Source organism: Centroberyx affinis, unplaced genomic scaffold, assembly GCF_046629955.1.
Source record: "Centroberyx affinis isolate AG114_WGS23_722 - 3 ecotype Tasmania unplaced genomic scaffold, CSIRO-AGI_Caff_v1 ptg000109l_1, whole genome shotgun sequence".
Classification (NCBI taxonomy): domain Eukaryota; kingdom Metazoa; phylum Chordata; class Actinopteri; order Beryciformes; family Berycidae; genus Centroberyx; species Centroberyx affinis.
This window is the reverse complement of record NW_027278811.1, coordinates 339642-358125: the sequence shown is the minus strand read 5'-3', so window position 1 is coordinate 358125 and position 18484 is coordinate 339642. Positions and strand designations below refer to the sequence as shown.

Here is an 18484-nt window from a genome sequence, read left to right as displayed (position 1 = left end):
AAGATGGCACTCTTGTATAACAAGACGTGATGCGTGAGGGCGCAAGGTCTTCTCTCCTTGATGCAATCCTGGCAGCTTTGAATGCCAAAAGACCATTCGCCCCCTTCTCATGATTTGTAACATTATTTGTTCATTGAGTAGAAGGTCAGATAGAGGATCATGATTAACTTGTCAGATGTGCTTGCATGTTGGGTTCACACTCGTCTAGTTTACAGCTCGCTTCATAGGCATGTGGAGTCCACGGCACTTTTGGAACGGCCTTTTGGAAAGTTAACGTCCCGTCTCCCATACCTTTCAGGTGATTGTTGATGTTTTCTTGCTCTGCAGTTAAGATAAATAAGCCTAAAAGCTTCAATTAGCCCCTAAAAGGCCTATGAGCAAGCTAAAGTATACTACGCACAGAGAATGATTCATAACAGCCTGCATTAACTTTGTCAGTTATAATCCATCACAAGGTAATAGTCTCAAATAAATCTCATAGTAATTGAGATGAATCCCTCATTTCAATGACAAGTCTGGTTTTTAAGACCCAATTACCACTTTGAGTTCCCTGGCCCGCTGGATGCATGGGGTTTGGGGTTTGAAATGAGAGAGGGGGCAGTAGTTGGCCGTTTCAGCAGGGAGGGAAAGGATGGAGGGATGGAAGCGGTCCAAAGAGGGATGGATCTCTCCTGGACTGTACTGCATCAGAGGGCAGGCAGATTTATGACAAACGCACACAATCTTAATTTGTGCTCAGCCCGATAATGCATCTCAAGGCCAGAATAGTTCTGCTCAGTGTTTCTTAACTGGATGTTTCTTTAATTATATGTCAGAGGCCATAAAACTCAGGAGAAGATTTTCCCACAAAGCACTGTTTTATGTCTTGGTCATTACTGTAAATTACAAGCAACAAGAAAATAGACTTATGGAAGGAAAATGCAAAAGAAAGTGGGTTTATTCATATCCATACACTCTTTTTCACCCTGTTGTTACACTGATAATTTGTAAGCCTTATCAACGTGACGCAGTCGCTGCTCCAGAAGAGCAAACTGTAGGGCACCGACTAGGGAATAGATTGTTCACTTTAGCAAGCATGAGGCCTTCGCTCATCACACAAAGGATACAGAAAAGAAACCTGTACAAATATTGAATAAATGAATCATACAAGAGTAGTTGTAAACATATACATATTCACAAATCCATAATCATATAGTCAATAGTACTTTCCCGTTGTAGTCCAACAACATAGGCCACTTGCTTTGACATATCCACACATGTATCCATCCGAAGGCATGTACACATTTACGGTATGAGTATCGGACGTGACAGTTATTACTAATAATAAGAATCATTTGAGAAATCACAAAAACTTAGGAGAGTTTTGATGACCTCTACCTGAAAGTACATGGTGGCTATACACAACAGCATCTCCGCCTCCACAGCCCTTGGCACACCACAAGGTGGCTTTAGAGTCCTGCAGTCCCGGCTCCCATCTGTCACTATATTGCCTTTTTCTTCTTTATATGACACCACTTAATCTTTGGTGAAAAAAAACTCTGTTGTTGCTATTCTTGTTAGGTTACAGAAAAGAGCGACTGTCGCTGTGGAAACCTGTGGCGGCTCATTCCTTGTGTTGTTTTAGCACATGACACAAGTCCTGCAAGATTCAACTATCGCTGCTCTTTTTTACGTGCTTTGTCAGTTGAATAATAAACATTTAAATTACTTAAAAGCCATAAGAATAAAAAAAAAGAAAGAAAAGACTTCCCGCCCCCCTATCCTTGCACCCCTACTTCAGTCTGCGGACGATCTTTCCCTCCGCCGCGGCTTTGCACACACACAGTGAATCAGGCAGGTCAGTGCATCATTGCTTTCCTCCCCTCTCTCTCTCTCTCTGTCTGAACCAGTCTTTCTCCCAGCCAGTCTGTGGTAATGAGTCCATGGATGCAGGGACAGAGAACTCCCCCCCCCCCCCTCTCTCCTCAGCTGAGCTCGAATCCGGCGGAGGACTCGATGGCGTACAGGAGCTTGTTCCTCATCAGGTGCTGGTCGCAGAACTCGGGGAGCTTCAGCAGGTTCATGCAGGTGCTGGCGGTGGGCAAACGCTCCAGGTCGTTGCCCCCGTTGTGGATGCAGAAGGCCGGGTAAAGCTCCTGCGCACACACACAGCCGCACACGTTAAGCTACTCACACAGGGGGCTTTAATAAGCACATGAAGAATTGGCTAGAGTAACAGAACAGACAAAAACTCAGAGAAATTTGAATGGGGGCCACCTTGGGGTATATGAAGAAAAATGAGATGTGAATCAACTCATGTCAGCGATGATCACAATGTCCCAGGCAATTCCGATTAAGCAATAAATGTCGAGTTCCATAAGGGGATAAATGTTAAAAGACAGACATTAAGCGTTAAGCTAATACAGTTGAAGTATAAATTTAGGAAATCAGCTCAGTGCTTGAAAGGTACTGAGTGGGACACTGGCCCACAGTTTGACCCTTGGATGAGATGCTGAAGGAATGGTCATTTCATGTTGTCTATCTGGCATTTTTTAAATGGAGCCTCGTTGTGATGAGGCCACCTCATCTGCAGACTGTGACACTGACCGTTTCCATCACGAGCCAGGCCAGGGAATCAGCTCCTCTACCCTGATTTCATCCTGCTATTTAAAGTTAGTGTGTGCGGTTCAGCAGCCATACTAGCCCGATTAAATGGCTCATGAGGGGCTTCGCCGTAATGACCCCATTTTTCTGACAATTACCGTATTAAACTATCGTTGCTTATTGAGAAAGTGTCATTACCGGAGCTATCATTTTGGAAAAAAAGGAAGTTTCCATCATCTTTTTTAAATGGCTTCTCCTGACAGAGCTATTTCTCCTCTAATGAATCCTGGGCCGTTTCACGACAGCTAATTAAGGCTTAGCTGGCTCAAGCTGAGGGCCAGGTCAGGGGCCGCTCCCCCCGCGAATTACCGCCCTTTCCGGCCCAGAGAAGAGACAGGGAGGGAGGGGGAAGCATCCACACACCAGCCAAAGTCAAATTCATTAAATGAGGAGGGTAGGCAACTCTCAAACCCCTAGAGGAGGCACTGCGGAGGATTTTAAGGAGAGTTTTGTTCCCTCCCTCTACTTCAGAACAGCAATTAAGTTTTCTTAACTAATGACAGTAATAAAGAGTAGTAAAACCAATCATATGACGATTACAGCTTCTGGTTATACTAAGTAAGGCACATAAAACTCCTAATGGCTCCGAGCAACACTTTCTGCCTTTTTTCTTATCTCGGACTACTTAAGTGTCCCACAAATCAAGTCAGTGAGGAAGTGAAATGGCTTCCTATTAGGAAATCATTTTAGAAATAGCAGGTTAGCAATAATGATTCAGCAGTGTTGAGATGATGTTTAGAAGTAGGGCTATACTTTTCTTCTATGTTCATCCAACAGGAAATTACTCCCTTCTGCCATGTCAAATAGAAGGCAAAAGTTCAAAAGTTCAACATGCTACTGAGTTCTGAAATGGCAATATTTATCCAGCCAAGGTTTCTGACCAAGCCCACACATACAGAGCTGCAGGAGCAGTTCTTCCACAGAAGAAGGTCATGAACTATAACAGCGGTGGAGGTGGTGATAAGGCTTCGCCAGACTGCCCCGGTCTTATCGCTGCCTAATTTGAAAATGATCATTTGAGGGGCTTTATCAGTCTAGGTATTTTCATTACAAGCCCATTAAGGGAGAACACTCCCCTCTGGTGAGCTTTGTCTAATTCCTTTGTAAACTTACCGATACAGGTGGCTACTGCTAATACATATTCTGCAGAGTAAATGGAGGGAGAGCGGAGAAGAAAAGAAGGAGAGAGAGGAAAAAAAAAGAAAAGCATCAAGCTGAACTTTTGGTCAACCCTCACCTTGAAACCCAGGAGTGGAGGTCTGGAGCAGCTGGTGACAAACTTAAGCAGCTTGCGCTTTTCTTCGTCTGTGAAGCCTTCCACCACCTCCCAGAAGGTCTGGATGACAGGGTGAGTGGCTGTGTAGCCGCCTGGAGGAGACGGACATCATGTTATTTAACCTGCACTCGTACAAATGAACATTCCCCTCGCTGAATCTATTAATCTGTTATTAACTTCAATGATGACACTCCTCACCTCTCCCAGTTCATGCTGATGCCGATTTGTTTACCATGACAATTTATATTGTTAAAATCTTGCATGTCAATTCAACCATGCGTCATTACAGCAACTAAAATCAACTCTCTAACATAATGTTTATTTCTAGGGAGTGATGACGGAAGTCAAGTAATTAAGTGAGCAACTTTGTTATGGTTTCCAAACATTGCAGGAAATTGCTGCTCCAGCACAAATATTTTCGACATCAGCTCCTACCTGAGTAGTTTGTGAACTTCTTCAGGTCGTCAAGACAAATTGGCACATGAGCCCCAGATATCAGCACCTAATAAGAGGTGGAAAAACATCAATTTTCAGTCACTGTGTGTTATAAATATTCCTCAAGTTGATTTGCAAATTTGCTTGTCATGTGCAGAATACCTGGATCTCCTGCTGATCGAACATGCGCAGCCACTCAAGGTTGACCACATTGGCCAGGCCGTTCCTGAAGGCCAGGCAGTGGGGCCTGATCTGTTTGTTCAGTCTGTAGTCGGCCACCAAATGGATGTAGGCTATCCGGTTGGCTGTGGTCACAGGAATGTCCTTCCCTCCTAGCTTCAGCTCAACCACCTGGAGAAGAGGCAAAGGCAGCGATTTACAAGGTTCCTACATGTTTTCAGTTAAAAAATTCTGTGATTTTTCCAAACCATAATTTCCTAACTCCATTTAAAGACATTTGTTGGTGTTCAATATGATGTAGCACTGATAGTAGCTGGGTAATATGACTATTAACTAGGCCACAACACTCTATAACTGAAAATTAGTATTCACAATAACAAATATCACTATGTGACATTGCTGTTGGACTGAATACTTTATTTAAACCAAACTTTAATACATCTTGTGCATTTTCTTAACTTTTCAAGTCCTGGAAACCATCAACTTCATTCTCCATACTCTTCAAGACCTTTCAGACCTTCACAACCTCAAATTTACCCAACGCACAAGGTAAATGAGATTTAAGGCATGTCACTCTCAAGTCACTCTTTACATATTAGGTTCATAGTGCTTATGAAGTGAATGTCAGTTAAAAAAAGTGATACCTTTTTTGCAAAATGCAAAACAAACGTAAATCAGTGGTTGGAATCATATCCCAAAATTCAACAACACCATATTGTAACTAAAATGTTGTATACTTAGCGTTTGAATGGCAGATGTCCAAGAAACAATGTAAATGGTTTTATTATGCCAGCTAGATTTAATGAAATGACAGAAAGGCGTTTAAAATATTTTCCCCCAGTCTGATCCTTCCAAAGCTCTATGTATATGTATGTGTGTGTGTTTTGGTGGGCAAGTTTCAGTGTCTCTGAATACAGCATGCCACATGAACATATGGTCCATTACAATTTGGCCCTGAGTTTCATTAGCTTTAGAGCATTTAGCACTGGATCAGATGTGCTCATCTCCGTTCACAGAGCCTGGTATATGAATAAATTATAGCATCTACCAGTTACAACCCAGTAGAACCCAGGTAGAGTAGTGCTTCACACACTAATCATTTTCTGTTTTTTTTTTGTTTTTTTTCCTTTTTTCACTGGATTCTGATTATGTGCTAATGTAAGAGAATTACTGTCGTTATCTTGCTTGCTTTGGCTATCTCCCGAGGGCAAATGCAGGGCAGACTGCTCCCGGGTGTGTGCCTAATCTTTCACAAATTGTTTTCCCTATCGTGTTTGCGATGCCCTATTTGCGACCAGGAGGGCCACATTGTAACTCGACCATTTCAGGTCTTGTTTGAAGAAGAGCTAATAAGAGGTGTTAGGCCCTGAGCAAACAGGGGCTGCGGGTAGAGTGCAGGTCCAGGTCCAGGTGACTCAGTGTGGGGGTGGTGTCTCGTCTCCACAGCCTTGAGCTTTGGAGCGGACGTGCTTAAGAGCAGCCAGTTGCTTCTGTCAGGCGTGTTCTGAGATAATTTCTGGAGGCCAGGCAGGTGGAATGGTCAACAGAGCTGCTGTGTTCCTGCACTGCAGCAGAGCTTAGGGCGACAGCAGCAACGTGCTTTATCTCTCTCAGTGCTGAAAACTGGTACATCATGGGGGAAATGAATTATTAACGCCACAAAGAAGAACCAAACAGGAGGAAGGAGAGGCGGTTGAATGAGAGGTACTGACCAGGATAGAAATAGACTCAGAGATGGAAGAAAAGACATGTGAATCATTTATCTAGCCCCGTCCCACCCTGTCCCCCGCCCCAGTCACCTGGGCCTCTCCCAGGTCGTTGTTGACGACTGTGAAGTTGAGGCCCAGCTCCTCCACATCGTCCTCGTAGCTCTTGAGGAACAGAAGGTTGCGGTACATCTCGGGGTCCAGCGAGGCCAGATGGTGGATGTCCACGTCAGCGCTGGTTCCCAGAAGTTTGGACAGGAAGAAACTGGCAAATGGCAGCTCCACCAGCATGTTCTCATACAGCGCCTGTGGACAAAAAAGAGATTAACTGGAGAAGAACTGCAAGAGAAAAAACAAATAAATAGTGTCCATTCCACAAAATGTCAAAACATTGGCATGAGCATAAAATGTAGGGATTGTTTATTGCTAGGGTTTCACCAGGTAGAAGAAAATATCATTATTATATAACCTAGATAACTAAATGGACTGCAGGCTGCATCAAGTGCAAACATAATATTGCTAAGTACATATTCAAAGATCTGATTACAACATGCATTACACAAAATTAAACTTGCACTACTACTCTTATATCAAAGAATTAAGTGATAAGATATTAAATATGGTCACATCAGAGTGAGCGAGAGCAAAACACAGAACACAAGGGCCAATCTATCTAAAACACACAGGCCTCTACTTCACCCGCCTCAAACTTTATAAATGCCAATTCTCACCTTGACCTGAAATGCCATTAAGAACCACAGCCGGGCAGGTGACTCATAAAACCCAAAGCTAATGTACTGGAATAGTCCGAAAAAGAGCCCGTTGGAGGCATTAAAATATACAGGTCTTTATAAATGATAGTGCTAAAAACCCTGACCACATCAGCTAAATGGATTATAAATCTAGAGGATTTCCATAATGCATGCATCTTAAACACACACGCAAGCATAAATCACAGCTATTTTCTAAACACAGGTTAATTGCACAACTTCAAACACTGTCTATTTTTTATGCAAAATAATCCACTTAGCATTTCTCTCGTGGCCGGCCCTCGTTTCAGACCATATGCGCAGTGTGGCCCCTTGAAACCTATCAATAACACTTGTGCCGGGAAGAGGCAGCAATAAGTATATGGAAAAAACCTGTAGCCTTATTTTTTTCAATGCCACTTACTTTATTTATGAGTGTTTATTGCCAGAAATTGTGCCAAAATGACTTGGGCTGGAAAGAATTAATTATAATGGCCCGGGCCTTTTAATATAAGTGAGTGCAGTGGCAACGCAATTAAAGCAGATCGCGGCACCATCAGGTAGAATAAATGCCAACAACATTGCAGGTGCATTCTGTTAGCTGCCAAATAAATTCCTTAATTTACAACATTAAGAATCAATAAAATTATAATGCCTTTCAAACGCATCACTATCAATCAGCGCCAACCCCACACACCTCTAAAGCGAACTATCAGTCGCCGGAGATCAATGAGTAAAGACAATGCAGCAGTGTGGTGGATAAGGAGGGAGGAGGGTGCAGCCTGCAGCCACATCACACTTTCATCACCCTCAGAGTTTAAGCAGAGGAAGGGGCGCTGTTGATGAGGTTGGAGGTTTTGTGCTAATGAGAGATGGATGAGGCACGAAGAGAAAGGAGCTGTCTGCTACAGGTCCCACTACATGACGAGAAATATGGTTTTGACAGAACAATGTAAGTAAAAACATGCCATCAGGGGAAAAATGCAGTTTTTACTCCTTAGGTCTGAAGGGTAGAACCACAGAAGGAAAAGAAACATGTTTTCATGTTGCCCCCATTTGTGGCTTAAATCTCTCTGCTTGTCAGCTGGGTGGACAAGTGAGGAAGAAGGATGATGACCGGCCTCTATTCTGATGTTCAATCCCATTTCAGTGAGTACCCTAGACAAGCCACTCCTGCCTGTAATACATCACCCCCACAACAATGGCACGCCTCGGACATTAATTAACAATATTAATCTCCCTTGTCCCTTGAGTCGCAATGTGGACTGCGCACATCGCAGCACCGGTGATGCAATCCCAATCTATATAACCGGTTGCCTTTTATCCAGGCAATAACGGCACTAAACAAATATCAATACACCTCTCAAATGGCCACTCAAACGTCCATATTTATGGAGAAAGAGGAACTTAAGGTAGGGTTAATTGAAAGTCAAATTCAAATTAATTTCCCCCCGCCTAATTGCCTGAACCATTAGCTGTGGAGAGCACAGCGGAGGGAGTGGGGGGCGGACAGCTTGTAGCCGCTGACTGGTCATTTCTCACTGTGGAGAGAATACAGAGACGAAGAAGAAGAAGAGGCGGAGGAGGAGGAGGAGGAGTTACGGTGCTCTGATAAGTGGAGCGGACCATCTCAGGCCGAGCGAGAGAGACTTAGATGTTCCTGACTGTAAAACAGATCAAAATGCTATTACCACATGCTTTGAACGCTTATTTATGTCCTGTCTGCGTGGGCTCACTGATTTAGCGCCAGCCAAATGCAATCACCACACAAACAAGAGGCAGGAATCATCGGCTAATGGAAGCCCTAATTGAGAGGCGACCGCTTGTCATGAGGTAATTCTTCTCCGGTTGAGATGACCCCCCACCAGGAAGGCATCTTGATAAACAATCACCACCGCATGCATTAAGGATGATTTAGAAACATTAGGCTCTAATAAATAGTGCCATCAAGGAAGGAGGGGACAGAAAAACAATGCCATCAACAGATTACGCACAGGGCTAATTAACAATACTAAACCTTGTACAAGCTCCAGGTTCAGGCTCTTCATCTTTGCAGTCCTTATCATTTTTTTAAAGAAACAAATGCCCTGCAATTGCACTAAACATTGTCAGTTTCTTGAACAACCACCAAATTCCCCTTTCTTTTTGTAAAGGACAGCCAACCTCTAAATTTAAATTTATGCTGTCAGAGGGAAGCCTTGACATTGACTGTTATGCACTGGTGGCTATGCAAAAACACTGCGACATAGATTGATCCCAATTGACGTATTGATCATCACATCAAGGCAGTCTGACTAAATCTTACAAGTCTCTCGATTCCTTTTGGTTCTCTATGTTCGCTACCTCAAAATGAACAAAAACCTAAATTAGTCCTCATAGACTTTCCCTCTTGTTTTTGGGGTTTTTAAGACTGTCCTTCAGCTGGAGGACCGGGGTTTAAGTGACAGCAAGCACCCTCCCTGCTCATGTATCCTTGGACAAGACACCAAATCCCTACCGGCTTCATGGGTGCTGTTCTATAGTCGGCCCAGTGCTCTAACCTTCCTGGTGGGGGGCAAGGGGAAAGAACATTTCCCTACAGGGATCAATACAGTATCTTTGTAGACTTTGGAGCCTCACCTTTCCTAGGATCCTGCCTAGGAAGTAGTAGTGCCTGGCGAAGGAGTCTCCAACCAGCATCTCCGCAGTCGGGCTGGGGTAGAGCAGGCCCTCGTTGGTGGTCTTGAAGAAGCCCTGGTTGGGATTGAAGCCAGACTTGAGGAGCTCGTTGAGGAACTCCCGAAAGATTCCGCCGCCGTCGATGCCCGCCTCATCCAGACCGTGAGCGTTCAGCAGATGCACTCGAATCCTTTTCTTCAGGTCCGATTCTAAAATAAGGACGCAAGGCATGAGGAAGAATTTATGAAGTGATGGATAAAAGAACACAGGGAGGAACGACAGATGGTGCTTTTATTGGTCAATAAAGTTCATGGCCACAGCAAACTGTGCATCTATCTTCACTCAATCTTCTGATAAATGTGGCAAACAGCCCGCCCAAACATTACGATGATCTCATTGATTTCCTTTCTTTATTTCGCATTTATTTTACAGTAATTTGTGGCATGGAAACCTGTTCAGCCAGGCTGAGAGTATCTTTAGTTTCTAATGGTCAGTGGTTTCAGTCCAGTTTCTAATGTTATAATCCAACACACACTGACACCCCCCTACAAAATCAGATTTTGCAGTGGGTTGTCCTTGTGTGAACAACATAATCTCCTCAGGTTCATCCTACATTTTAACCTAAATTCCTCCCCTATGTCTGACATCTTGAAAATCCCTGTGACATCCTGAGAAATATAATCTCAGGTTGTATCAACAGACCCCTGAATTCTAACAAAAAGTTATGTATTGATGGTCCAGAAAAATCTGTTTGCCAAGTATGCTGCTGCACCTGCTATTTGTCTCCATCATTCACCTTGTTAATAGCATAGCTTCCCATGTATGCGTAATCATGTAATTGATCTTATCTCGCCATCTACCAACTTTTCATAGTGAATATTCAAGGTTAACCCCAAAGCATGGTTTTCAGTTAAAAATGGCAATTGCCAGGAGGAGTTTTACTTACTAATTTTGCTCAAGCTGCTAGTTCACAAATCTCTTTCGTATAAATAAAAAATGAATGAAAGCTGACATAAAACTACATGAATGTGCTATGTAACTGGTGCCATGTGGGTGAGCACCCATACAGTTAGTTTGAATTGATATGCATATTAAGATTTTTGCCAGCACTCATATAAACTTAAACAATAGACTTAAACATTCGATTCAACTCCAATCACCAGATTCATAGCTATTCCACTAGACCACCTTCATGTTGCTTTTTTCAGAAGCAGCCAAGGTCAAATTTCTGCCATCGTGGACCTGAGGAATACTACAGACTATCAGACTAAACACAAATATCTACATCTCATGTCATCTCATCTCAAGGTGTCAAAATACAGTATGTGCTCAATCAGCATAGCACTTGATATATTAGCCTATTTTATTTCAAATAAAAAAATTAAATGTATTTTTTGTATTAGGGTAGTTTTTCTCATTTTCTCCAATTTTTATTTTTACAAACACTGCCTCAAAATTGTACTGTTTTTTTTTTCTATTATATATTAATTTGTTGACACCATTTATATTCACTTCTTCAGGGAAGGTTCACTCACAAGCCCTCTATAGTATCTTCTACTTTTCTATTCCTGTATATTTAAAGTTTTTTCCATTTCTGCATTTCCTGTTCTCAATAAACTACAGCAAACTTACACAACATTACCCAAGAACAAACTTTCCAATTAATGATTTGATTATTTAGAACATATAAAACTTGAAATATACAGCCTATATCAGCAATATCTTCATGTATACCTGTATTGTTTTTGCAACAGACACATCTTGGAAAAAGCATTTCCTTGACCTGCAGAATATTCAAATCAAACTACATAAGAGGTCATGTTTCAGTATAATTAATGTATGGCGATAAATCAAGTCAGCTATAACTTATAGACACATAAATGATATAGATCATGTCTTCAGCCAAGCAGATAAGGTCTCCTACTACTCTTTTTAATCAGATTGCCCCCACAGAAGTGCCCTTTCAAATTCAAACACAAAAGAGGTGACTTAAAATAATTGATTCCGCTTTTATGTGATCCATTATAATAATCGGGACCACAATTATGCTTTACCGAAATTCAATACTCTGCACAAGGAGAGAGCTAACCTTCATCTTTAATGCTAACTGGAACCTTGAACCTCAATATCCTGATTTTATAGAGCACAATAAGAGTTGCAGTAACAGTCTTAACATTCACTACAAAACCATGCTTCCTTCTCCTTTCATACTTTTGGTCCAGAGAATATAAGCAGGAAATAACAATGCCACTACAGCACATTCTCCTGCCAACATGATTTAGGCTGCTTCCACATATTTACCCCAAATCTAAACACCAAAAAAATCATAATGCACAGTTAAATAGTGGCTTTTTGTAAACTGATGCAAGTACCGTTTTCTGGAGAGAGCTTGTCGTAGGCGTCCTCGTAGATGTAGTTGCGTCTAATGGTGACATTGATGCCGTCAGGGAACGGCCCGTCCCCCTGCACGTCCCGTTTGTCTGCAAAGATCAACCTCTGGAAGATCTACAGGACAGATGGAAGCCCACTTTCAGAGTCACTGACAAACCGCAAGAGGAAATCCTTTCAGTTATCGCTCTCTTTTTTTTTTTTTATTCTAACCGTGTGTTAGATTTTATTCCTTTCATCCTATTCTGTGACTTGGATCTGTCTGTTTTTTAAAGATTATATTTTGGCCATTTGTGCCTTTATTTAAGAATTCACAGTGAAGAGAGACAGGAAAGATTGCGACAGAGAGAGGATGACATGCGACAAAGGTCTGAGGCATGGTGAATTAAATAGTGGCGATTACTAGATTCTGCATAGAATATTCTGACTTTGATTTGCAATTGTCAATTCAAAGAAACTGGGTAGAGAGAAAAAAAAAACAAATCAATATACTAATTCTGCACATCCAGATAGAGATACAATGTAACACCTGTTATTTAGAAGAGCAGATTTTGTTTTTGAATTTCTTTTGTTTTTCAAGACCTCTGCTCCTGTAGGGTTTTGAGAAGTACGGAGGCCCCAAGTGACCAAACTACGTCTATTCAATAGTAAGGCATCACTAAGCAGCGCCAGCTAATCTCAAGGCAGGTGTCAGATTCAAAAACAAAAAGGAGCAAAATGGGCTCAATAACCGGGACGTTATCTGTAAGCTTTACCAGACGGTATTAAAATACTGTGGTAACATAATAAATGTACACACACACACCTGACTAGACACCAGTCGGATGTTTTCCCAACAGCCTGCGGATAATCCTGATGGAACTGAGCCCATTTACTACTGTGTGTGTTTTGAGGTCAGCTCACAGACAGAATTGTGCATTTACAATGTGTATGTTTGTGTTACACATTATTTCAGTTCACTGCTGCACCCAGAAGTGTGCACTGTTTACATTTAATTTTAATAAGAGGAATGAAAATATTAAATTCGTTTTTACCCCAATTTGACCCCTAATCCAAATCAATAATGCACATAATCATGCGATAATATTACAATATTAAAAAGACACTCTGTACAGTTTTTATCAATACATAGAACATTTCTGTCATATATACTGTATACAATATGGATACTATGTGAAGCATCACATCATATCGAATTGTAACCCAAAGTAATGAAACTGAATCATATTGCGAGGTCCTTGACAATACTAATACTGCATAAATGAACAAGGTCTGCATAGAGAAGCGGTTGTGTGGTAGGTGTGTGTGGGAGCCACGGTGCAGTACCTTGACTCGCTCCTCGAAGGGAACCACAAAGGGAAGCTCAGTGAGGATGGCCAGGTGTCTCTCCTCAGACACAGACAGCTGCGGAGGCTCCAAGCCAACTGCAGGCAGATACACACAACAGCACGTTAGCTCTTACTGCTGTTGAATATTCGATCGTTCTTCTCTCATCATGTGTTAAAAATGTACATGCTAGGGCTACACATTAACGGATACAATGATCATCCTGATTTAAGGCTGCAACCAACAATTATTTTCATTATCAATTAATCTATTATTTTTCAGAGTCTACAAAATGTCAAAAATAAGGACAAATGCAGATCATATGTTATCAAAGTGCAAAGTGATGTCTTTAAATTGTTTACTTTCCAAAACCCCTCCAAAGTATTCATTTTATAATTATGTGAAACAAAGAAAAGCAAGTAAATCTTAGCATTTGTGAAGCTGTAACCAGCCAATTATAGTATTTTTACTTGATAAATTTACTTGATAAATTACTGAAATGATCAATTATGAAAAATTCTAATCTGTTAATTTTCTGTTGAAATAAATATCTATTTTCTGATGAAAATAATCGTTTCAGCACTATGCTGATAATTTTGCGAGATATCATGATGATTATTAATCATGATTCTTAGTTTCAATTATTTGAGGAACAAAAATATTTCACTGCACTAATTGTGAAAAAGATTAACCACACACTTAGATCTGTGCAATTTACATTTATTAGGCCAAGGTTTTGGTCTACTGGTTCTCAGCACCGCAGTGGAACTGTGGAAACTAAAACTGTGATTTAGATTTAAACAATTGTCCAGGCATCTATTACATGCCTCTCAAGTTTATCAGACACAGCACACAAAGTCAAAGACGTATTTCCATTGTGGTGCTTGGTCTTAAAAACATGGACAGTGTAGACATTCCTGTCCTATGTCGGTCCTCCATAACCACAGCTGATACAACAGCCATGTTAATGTTCAACCAGGCTAAAGCCCTATGCTTATGCTCTCTCTCTCTCTCTCTCTCTCTCTCTCTCTCCCTGACAGAATACTGTTCATACCAATATGGGGAAACCTTTGTTCATGGCCAACACTAAACACCTGAGCAATCAAAGTAGTTCTATCCAAATCCTGTCAAAGGTTTTGGACTGAATGAAATCCAATGTGAGAGTATATGTAAATCCAGCATCCCAAAAAACATGCTTCATTTAATAAAATAATTTATCTGTCCTAGTGGGCCTTAATCATGATAATCTGATCACCATGGGAAAATTCTCTTTTTTTGCTAAAGGGAGGTCAGAGGTCACAGTCAGCTACAGATGGGCAACACTGGAGCTGGTAGGGATTCACTGTCTTGCTCAAGGACACTTCAGCAGGGCGGATGCTTGCCGAAATCATGTCTTTTCAGCACATAACACCTCTCACCAACACTACCCTATACTGCTATATTATCATTACAGAACTGTTACCTCTCTCCATTCTGACTACTTAGCTCTCGAGTTAGGACCCGGTCCACCTTGCTGCTGGCTGTTTACAAGCAGGCCATTAAAAACAGCTCAATCCTCCCTGCGCCATCCTACAATAATACACCCTTTTAATTAACTCAACTGTGAGCTGCCCATCCACCTGTCTAGCTATCCATTAAGCCGACGTTTGTTTTGTATTAAACTCGGGGTTTAGACTGTTTAGCCTACAAAAAAACAAAAAAAACTGCCACAACAGCTAAACCGCTATTCACCCTCCTCACTTTGCTTCCACTGCAGCTCAATTATTCTGCTCAATTAGTCAATCTGATCTGCATTTTCCCATCAGGTTTCCATCTTTGAGGAGAAATATGGCTCCGGAGTGGTCAATACGTTGCTCATTCATCAGCCATGGGCCTGTCCATTTAAGGAAATGAGAAAAGGCCAGACAAACACACAGACCAGATGTGGCTGAGTTCATCAGGTACTTTCACACTAATTGAATTTATCCCATACAGCCTGTGAGTGGCATTAGGTAGATCATACACACATTGTTATCAGCTTGTTTTCACACTGTACTTCACAAGAACCTGGGAGGCTCAAAGTGAGCCAGAAGACGCTCTGCCTGCGTCAGTGTCTTTTCCTTCGAGCACTTAATTGAGTCAATGAAGGGAAATGTGGTACTCTATCTTTGTTAAAGTAGGGAATGTAAATAACTTTTTCCAGGGGTTTTTTTCCTGCCGCTGTGAAGTACTTCGGGGAACATTTTCACATTATGAAGGTATTTTCATCAAGCTAGTCAAAATATCTAAAAAAAAGACTCAATGACCATTTGTTTAGGGAGGATCTCATTTGCTTTCAGCACCAAAATATGCCAAGGACAGTTCACTTTACATTAGTAATAATTTACAACTCCTATAGATAGAGAAGAGTTCTTCCCATCCCCTCTTCTGTGATATTATACCAATGCAAAGCTCCAAAGAGAATGAATTGGAAACATGGAGAAGGTGACTTTGGACAGCAATTAGGATGATTTTACTGGGCTATGCGTCAAGCTGAGACAAGCATTATATGAGTCTAAAATCTCATTCATTGCCAATGCAGTAGCTCTATGCTGTACATCGGTATGGCCTCATGGATAAAGTCTTGGATTAGCTTTGGAATAGTTCTCACTCCATTTTTGCTCCCATCATGACAATTCCACAGATATTTAATCAGCTTTCAAAGTCATGACCCATGTCATTTTTAATCTTTGTGTCTGGTAAAACTATTCTATACAAATGTGTTTCCATCTTATTCCACCTTTGATAAATTATATTAGATTTAGACAATAAAAACACAGTTGAGCAGCTTTGATTGTAAACTAACATTATCCTACTGAAAGCCTTCCATCCCCAGTAAGGCAATGCAATTCAGTCACCTATTTTTAAGTAATTACTTTTTAAATGTAAGGGGTTTTGTCGTTACAGAAACCATTAAACAGATTACTCTACCATCGAGTGTTGACTGAAGTGGCCCGATGCGCCCCATCCTCCGTGTTCTCCACACATGTCTTGCAGACGGGACGTACAGCTGGGTAACCTGCAGAGGCAAGAGGCCGACAGGTCAGCTTAACTCCTCAAACATCCTTCACCTCTGTTTTCCATCGACATACACATTTCTGCAGGTGGGTCTTAGAGGCAGATTTGTAGCACTGTACAGCAATTCACTATTTCACGTTTGCTTCATGTAAAGCGGAAATGCAGACTCCATGACACTAGGTACAATTACAGGCACACAATACTCCTGTTACTGTGAACGACCAGAATAAGGTGAACTTTTGATTAAAGCGTTTACATGGTTAAAAAAAACAACAACACAATTTCTCTCCATTAACATTAGTTTACACAGAGAAGGAAGTGACACAAGTTCCAGCTCCCTACCATCTCAACATCAGAAAAACAACTGAACAGTAAACCTGTTGTCCCCCATAAATGGTGCAGAGTTGTAGTGGGGCAATAAGTAGAAGAAAATGTTACCTCATATTTCATGATTGATGTACAGACAATTAAACAAACACTGTGGCGCCCCCCTTAGGCCAATCAGTGCAATTTTGAAAATGACAAAACAGCGCAATAAGCGCATCATTTCCTTAAATTTCGTCAAAATCCAATCAGCAACAGCCAATATATTGTGTGTGACGTACAGACAATCAAACAATCTCTGTAGCGCCCCCCTTAATGAGCAAAAGTTTAATTTTGAAAATTCTGGAACAGAGCAATGACATTTTCAGTTTCGTGAAAGTAAACGAACATTGTAGCACCCCCCTTAGGCCAATCAGTGCAATTTTAAAAACGGCAGAATGGAGCAATGAGCCGAAATAATAAATCCTACGAACGAGCAGGAATCTAGTTGTGATAATCAGGTTATTTAATCAAAGATAATCAGAGTTACTGTGTTTACAAGACATTTGCTACAGTTGATTTTTCACCTTAATCAGGTTAAAATCTGATTATCAGGGCGCATGTAAAGGTACACACTGACACACTGGTAACTTTTACTGCACTTTAAGGGTAAAATTTGAGCTGTGATGACAATACGGCACCTTATCTGCTCGGATGTTGACCTCCTGAGACAGCCAGTGACCTGCCGGACAGAAGGGCCGTCTGATGTCACGAGCCTTCACCATCTTCACCAAGTTAGTGATGACCTAGGTAGTAGATCAAACACACACACACACACACACACACACACATAGACACACATCACATTAACAACACTGACACTGGGAATTGTTCAGTCAATGATAAAATAGCACACTGCATACTGTTTGTTTCAAGTACATTTCAGAGTGGAGAATACAAACAAGACGGATAAAGAGAGAGGCTTTTCATGTACAGGCTATTCAACAAGATGATGTGCTTTCTCTTAAAAAAAAGAAAAAAAAAGAAAAAAAAAGCAATTTGAGAATTCAGCCATTAGTGTGCCATTTATGGGGAGTATAAAAGAAAAACGACTTGCACCGTCCCTCAATGTCCAGCCCTGTTAATTACTGGGGAGGTCTGCTGACATCAGCCATAGGACAGAGCCTGCAAAAGACACAGCACCATTGGTTCAAAGCACTGTGGTTCTCGCCTGGCCTGCAGAGGGCTTATGCTTAAAGCGATATTTCACTTTAATGTAACATTTTCACTTTATAGCATCCAAACCGCTATGCAAGTTTATGAACAGACAACCAGCGACATCGGCTACACTGAGCATCTGTACTTTCCAGCGTTCAGTTTTCTTTTTGTCTGAACCTCTTTTTTCTTGCATACATTTTAAAAGCCTAATCAAAAAATCCCACTTCTGATATAATCAAGGGCAATGCATGCCCTACAAACATGAATTATTTTTTGCCAAAGTGTGTTCATAGACAACTTCATCCGGTCTGTGCAGTGTATTTTTTAGCCATGAAAAAGCAACTGCATTGGTAAAACTCACATGAGAAGATGGTATGTAGACAGACCATGACTACCAGTTAGCTAGATGATTATTATTAACAGTTTAGCTTGAAAATTTATTTTACCATCCAGATTTTTGCACTTGGTCCAGAATTCGGACTGATGACCTTCCAGTCTGCTTGGCGAACCTCTAGGTTCCTGCCGCCCAACATTATGCCTGCCAATAAAAGGCTCTGCTGCTGCTA

General features: G+C 41.3%; 1 protein-coding gene across 2 annotated transcripts in view; it reads right to left on the bottom strand.

Moving 5' to 3' along the window:
* Positions 1–918: 918 nt before the first annotated feature.
* Positions 919–18484, bottom strand: part of ube3c (ubiquitin protein ligase E3C) — a 33342-nt gene continuing 15776 nt past the window's right edge. For both annotated transcript variants that reach the window (XM_071525798.1, XM_071525806.1), the window contains exons 15-24: positions 17402–17506; positions 16311–16398; positions 13362–13459; positions 12020–12152; positions 9609–9856; positions 6334–6546; positions 4517–4705; positions 4355–4421; positions 3881–4011; positions 919–2135 (exon numbers count right to left, since the gene is read on the bottom strand). In XM_071525798.1, the coding sequence (XP_071381899.1) occupies positions 1965–2135; positions 3881–4011; positions 4355–4421; positions 4517–4705; positions 6334–6546; positions 9609–9856; positions 12020–12152; positions 13362–13459; positions 16311–16398; positions 17402–17506 (1443 nt within the window). In that variant the 3' untranslated portion in view covers positions 919–1964. The remainder of the gene's footprint in view (positions 2136–3880; positions 4012–4354; positions 4422–4516; positions 4706–6333; positions 6547–9608; positions 9857–12019; positions 12153–13361; positions 13460–16310; positions 16399–17401; positions 17507–18484) is intronic.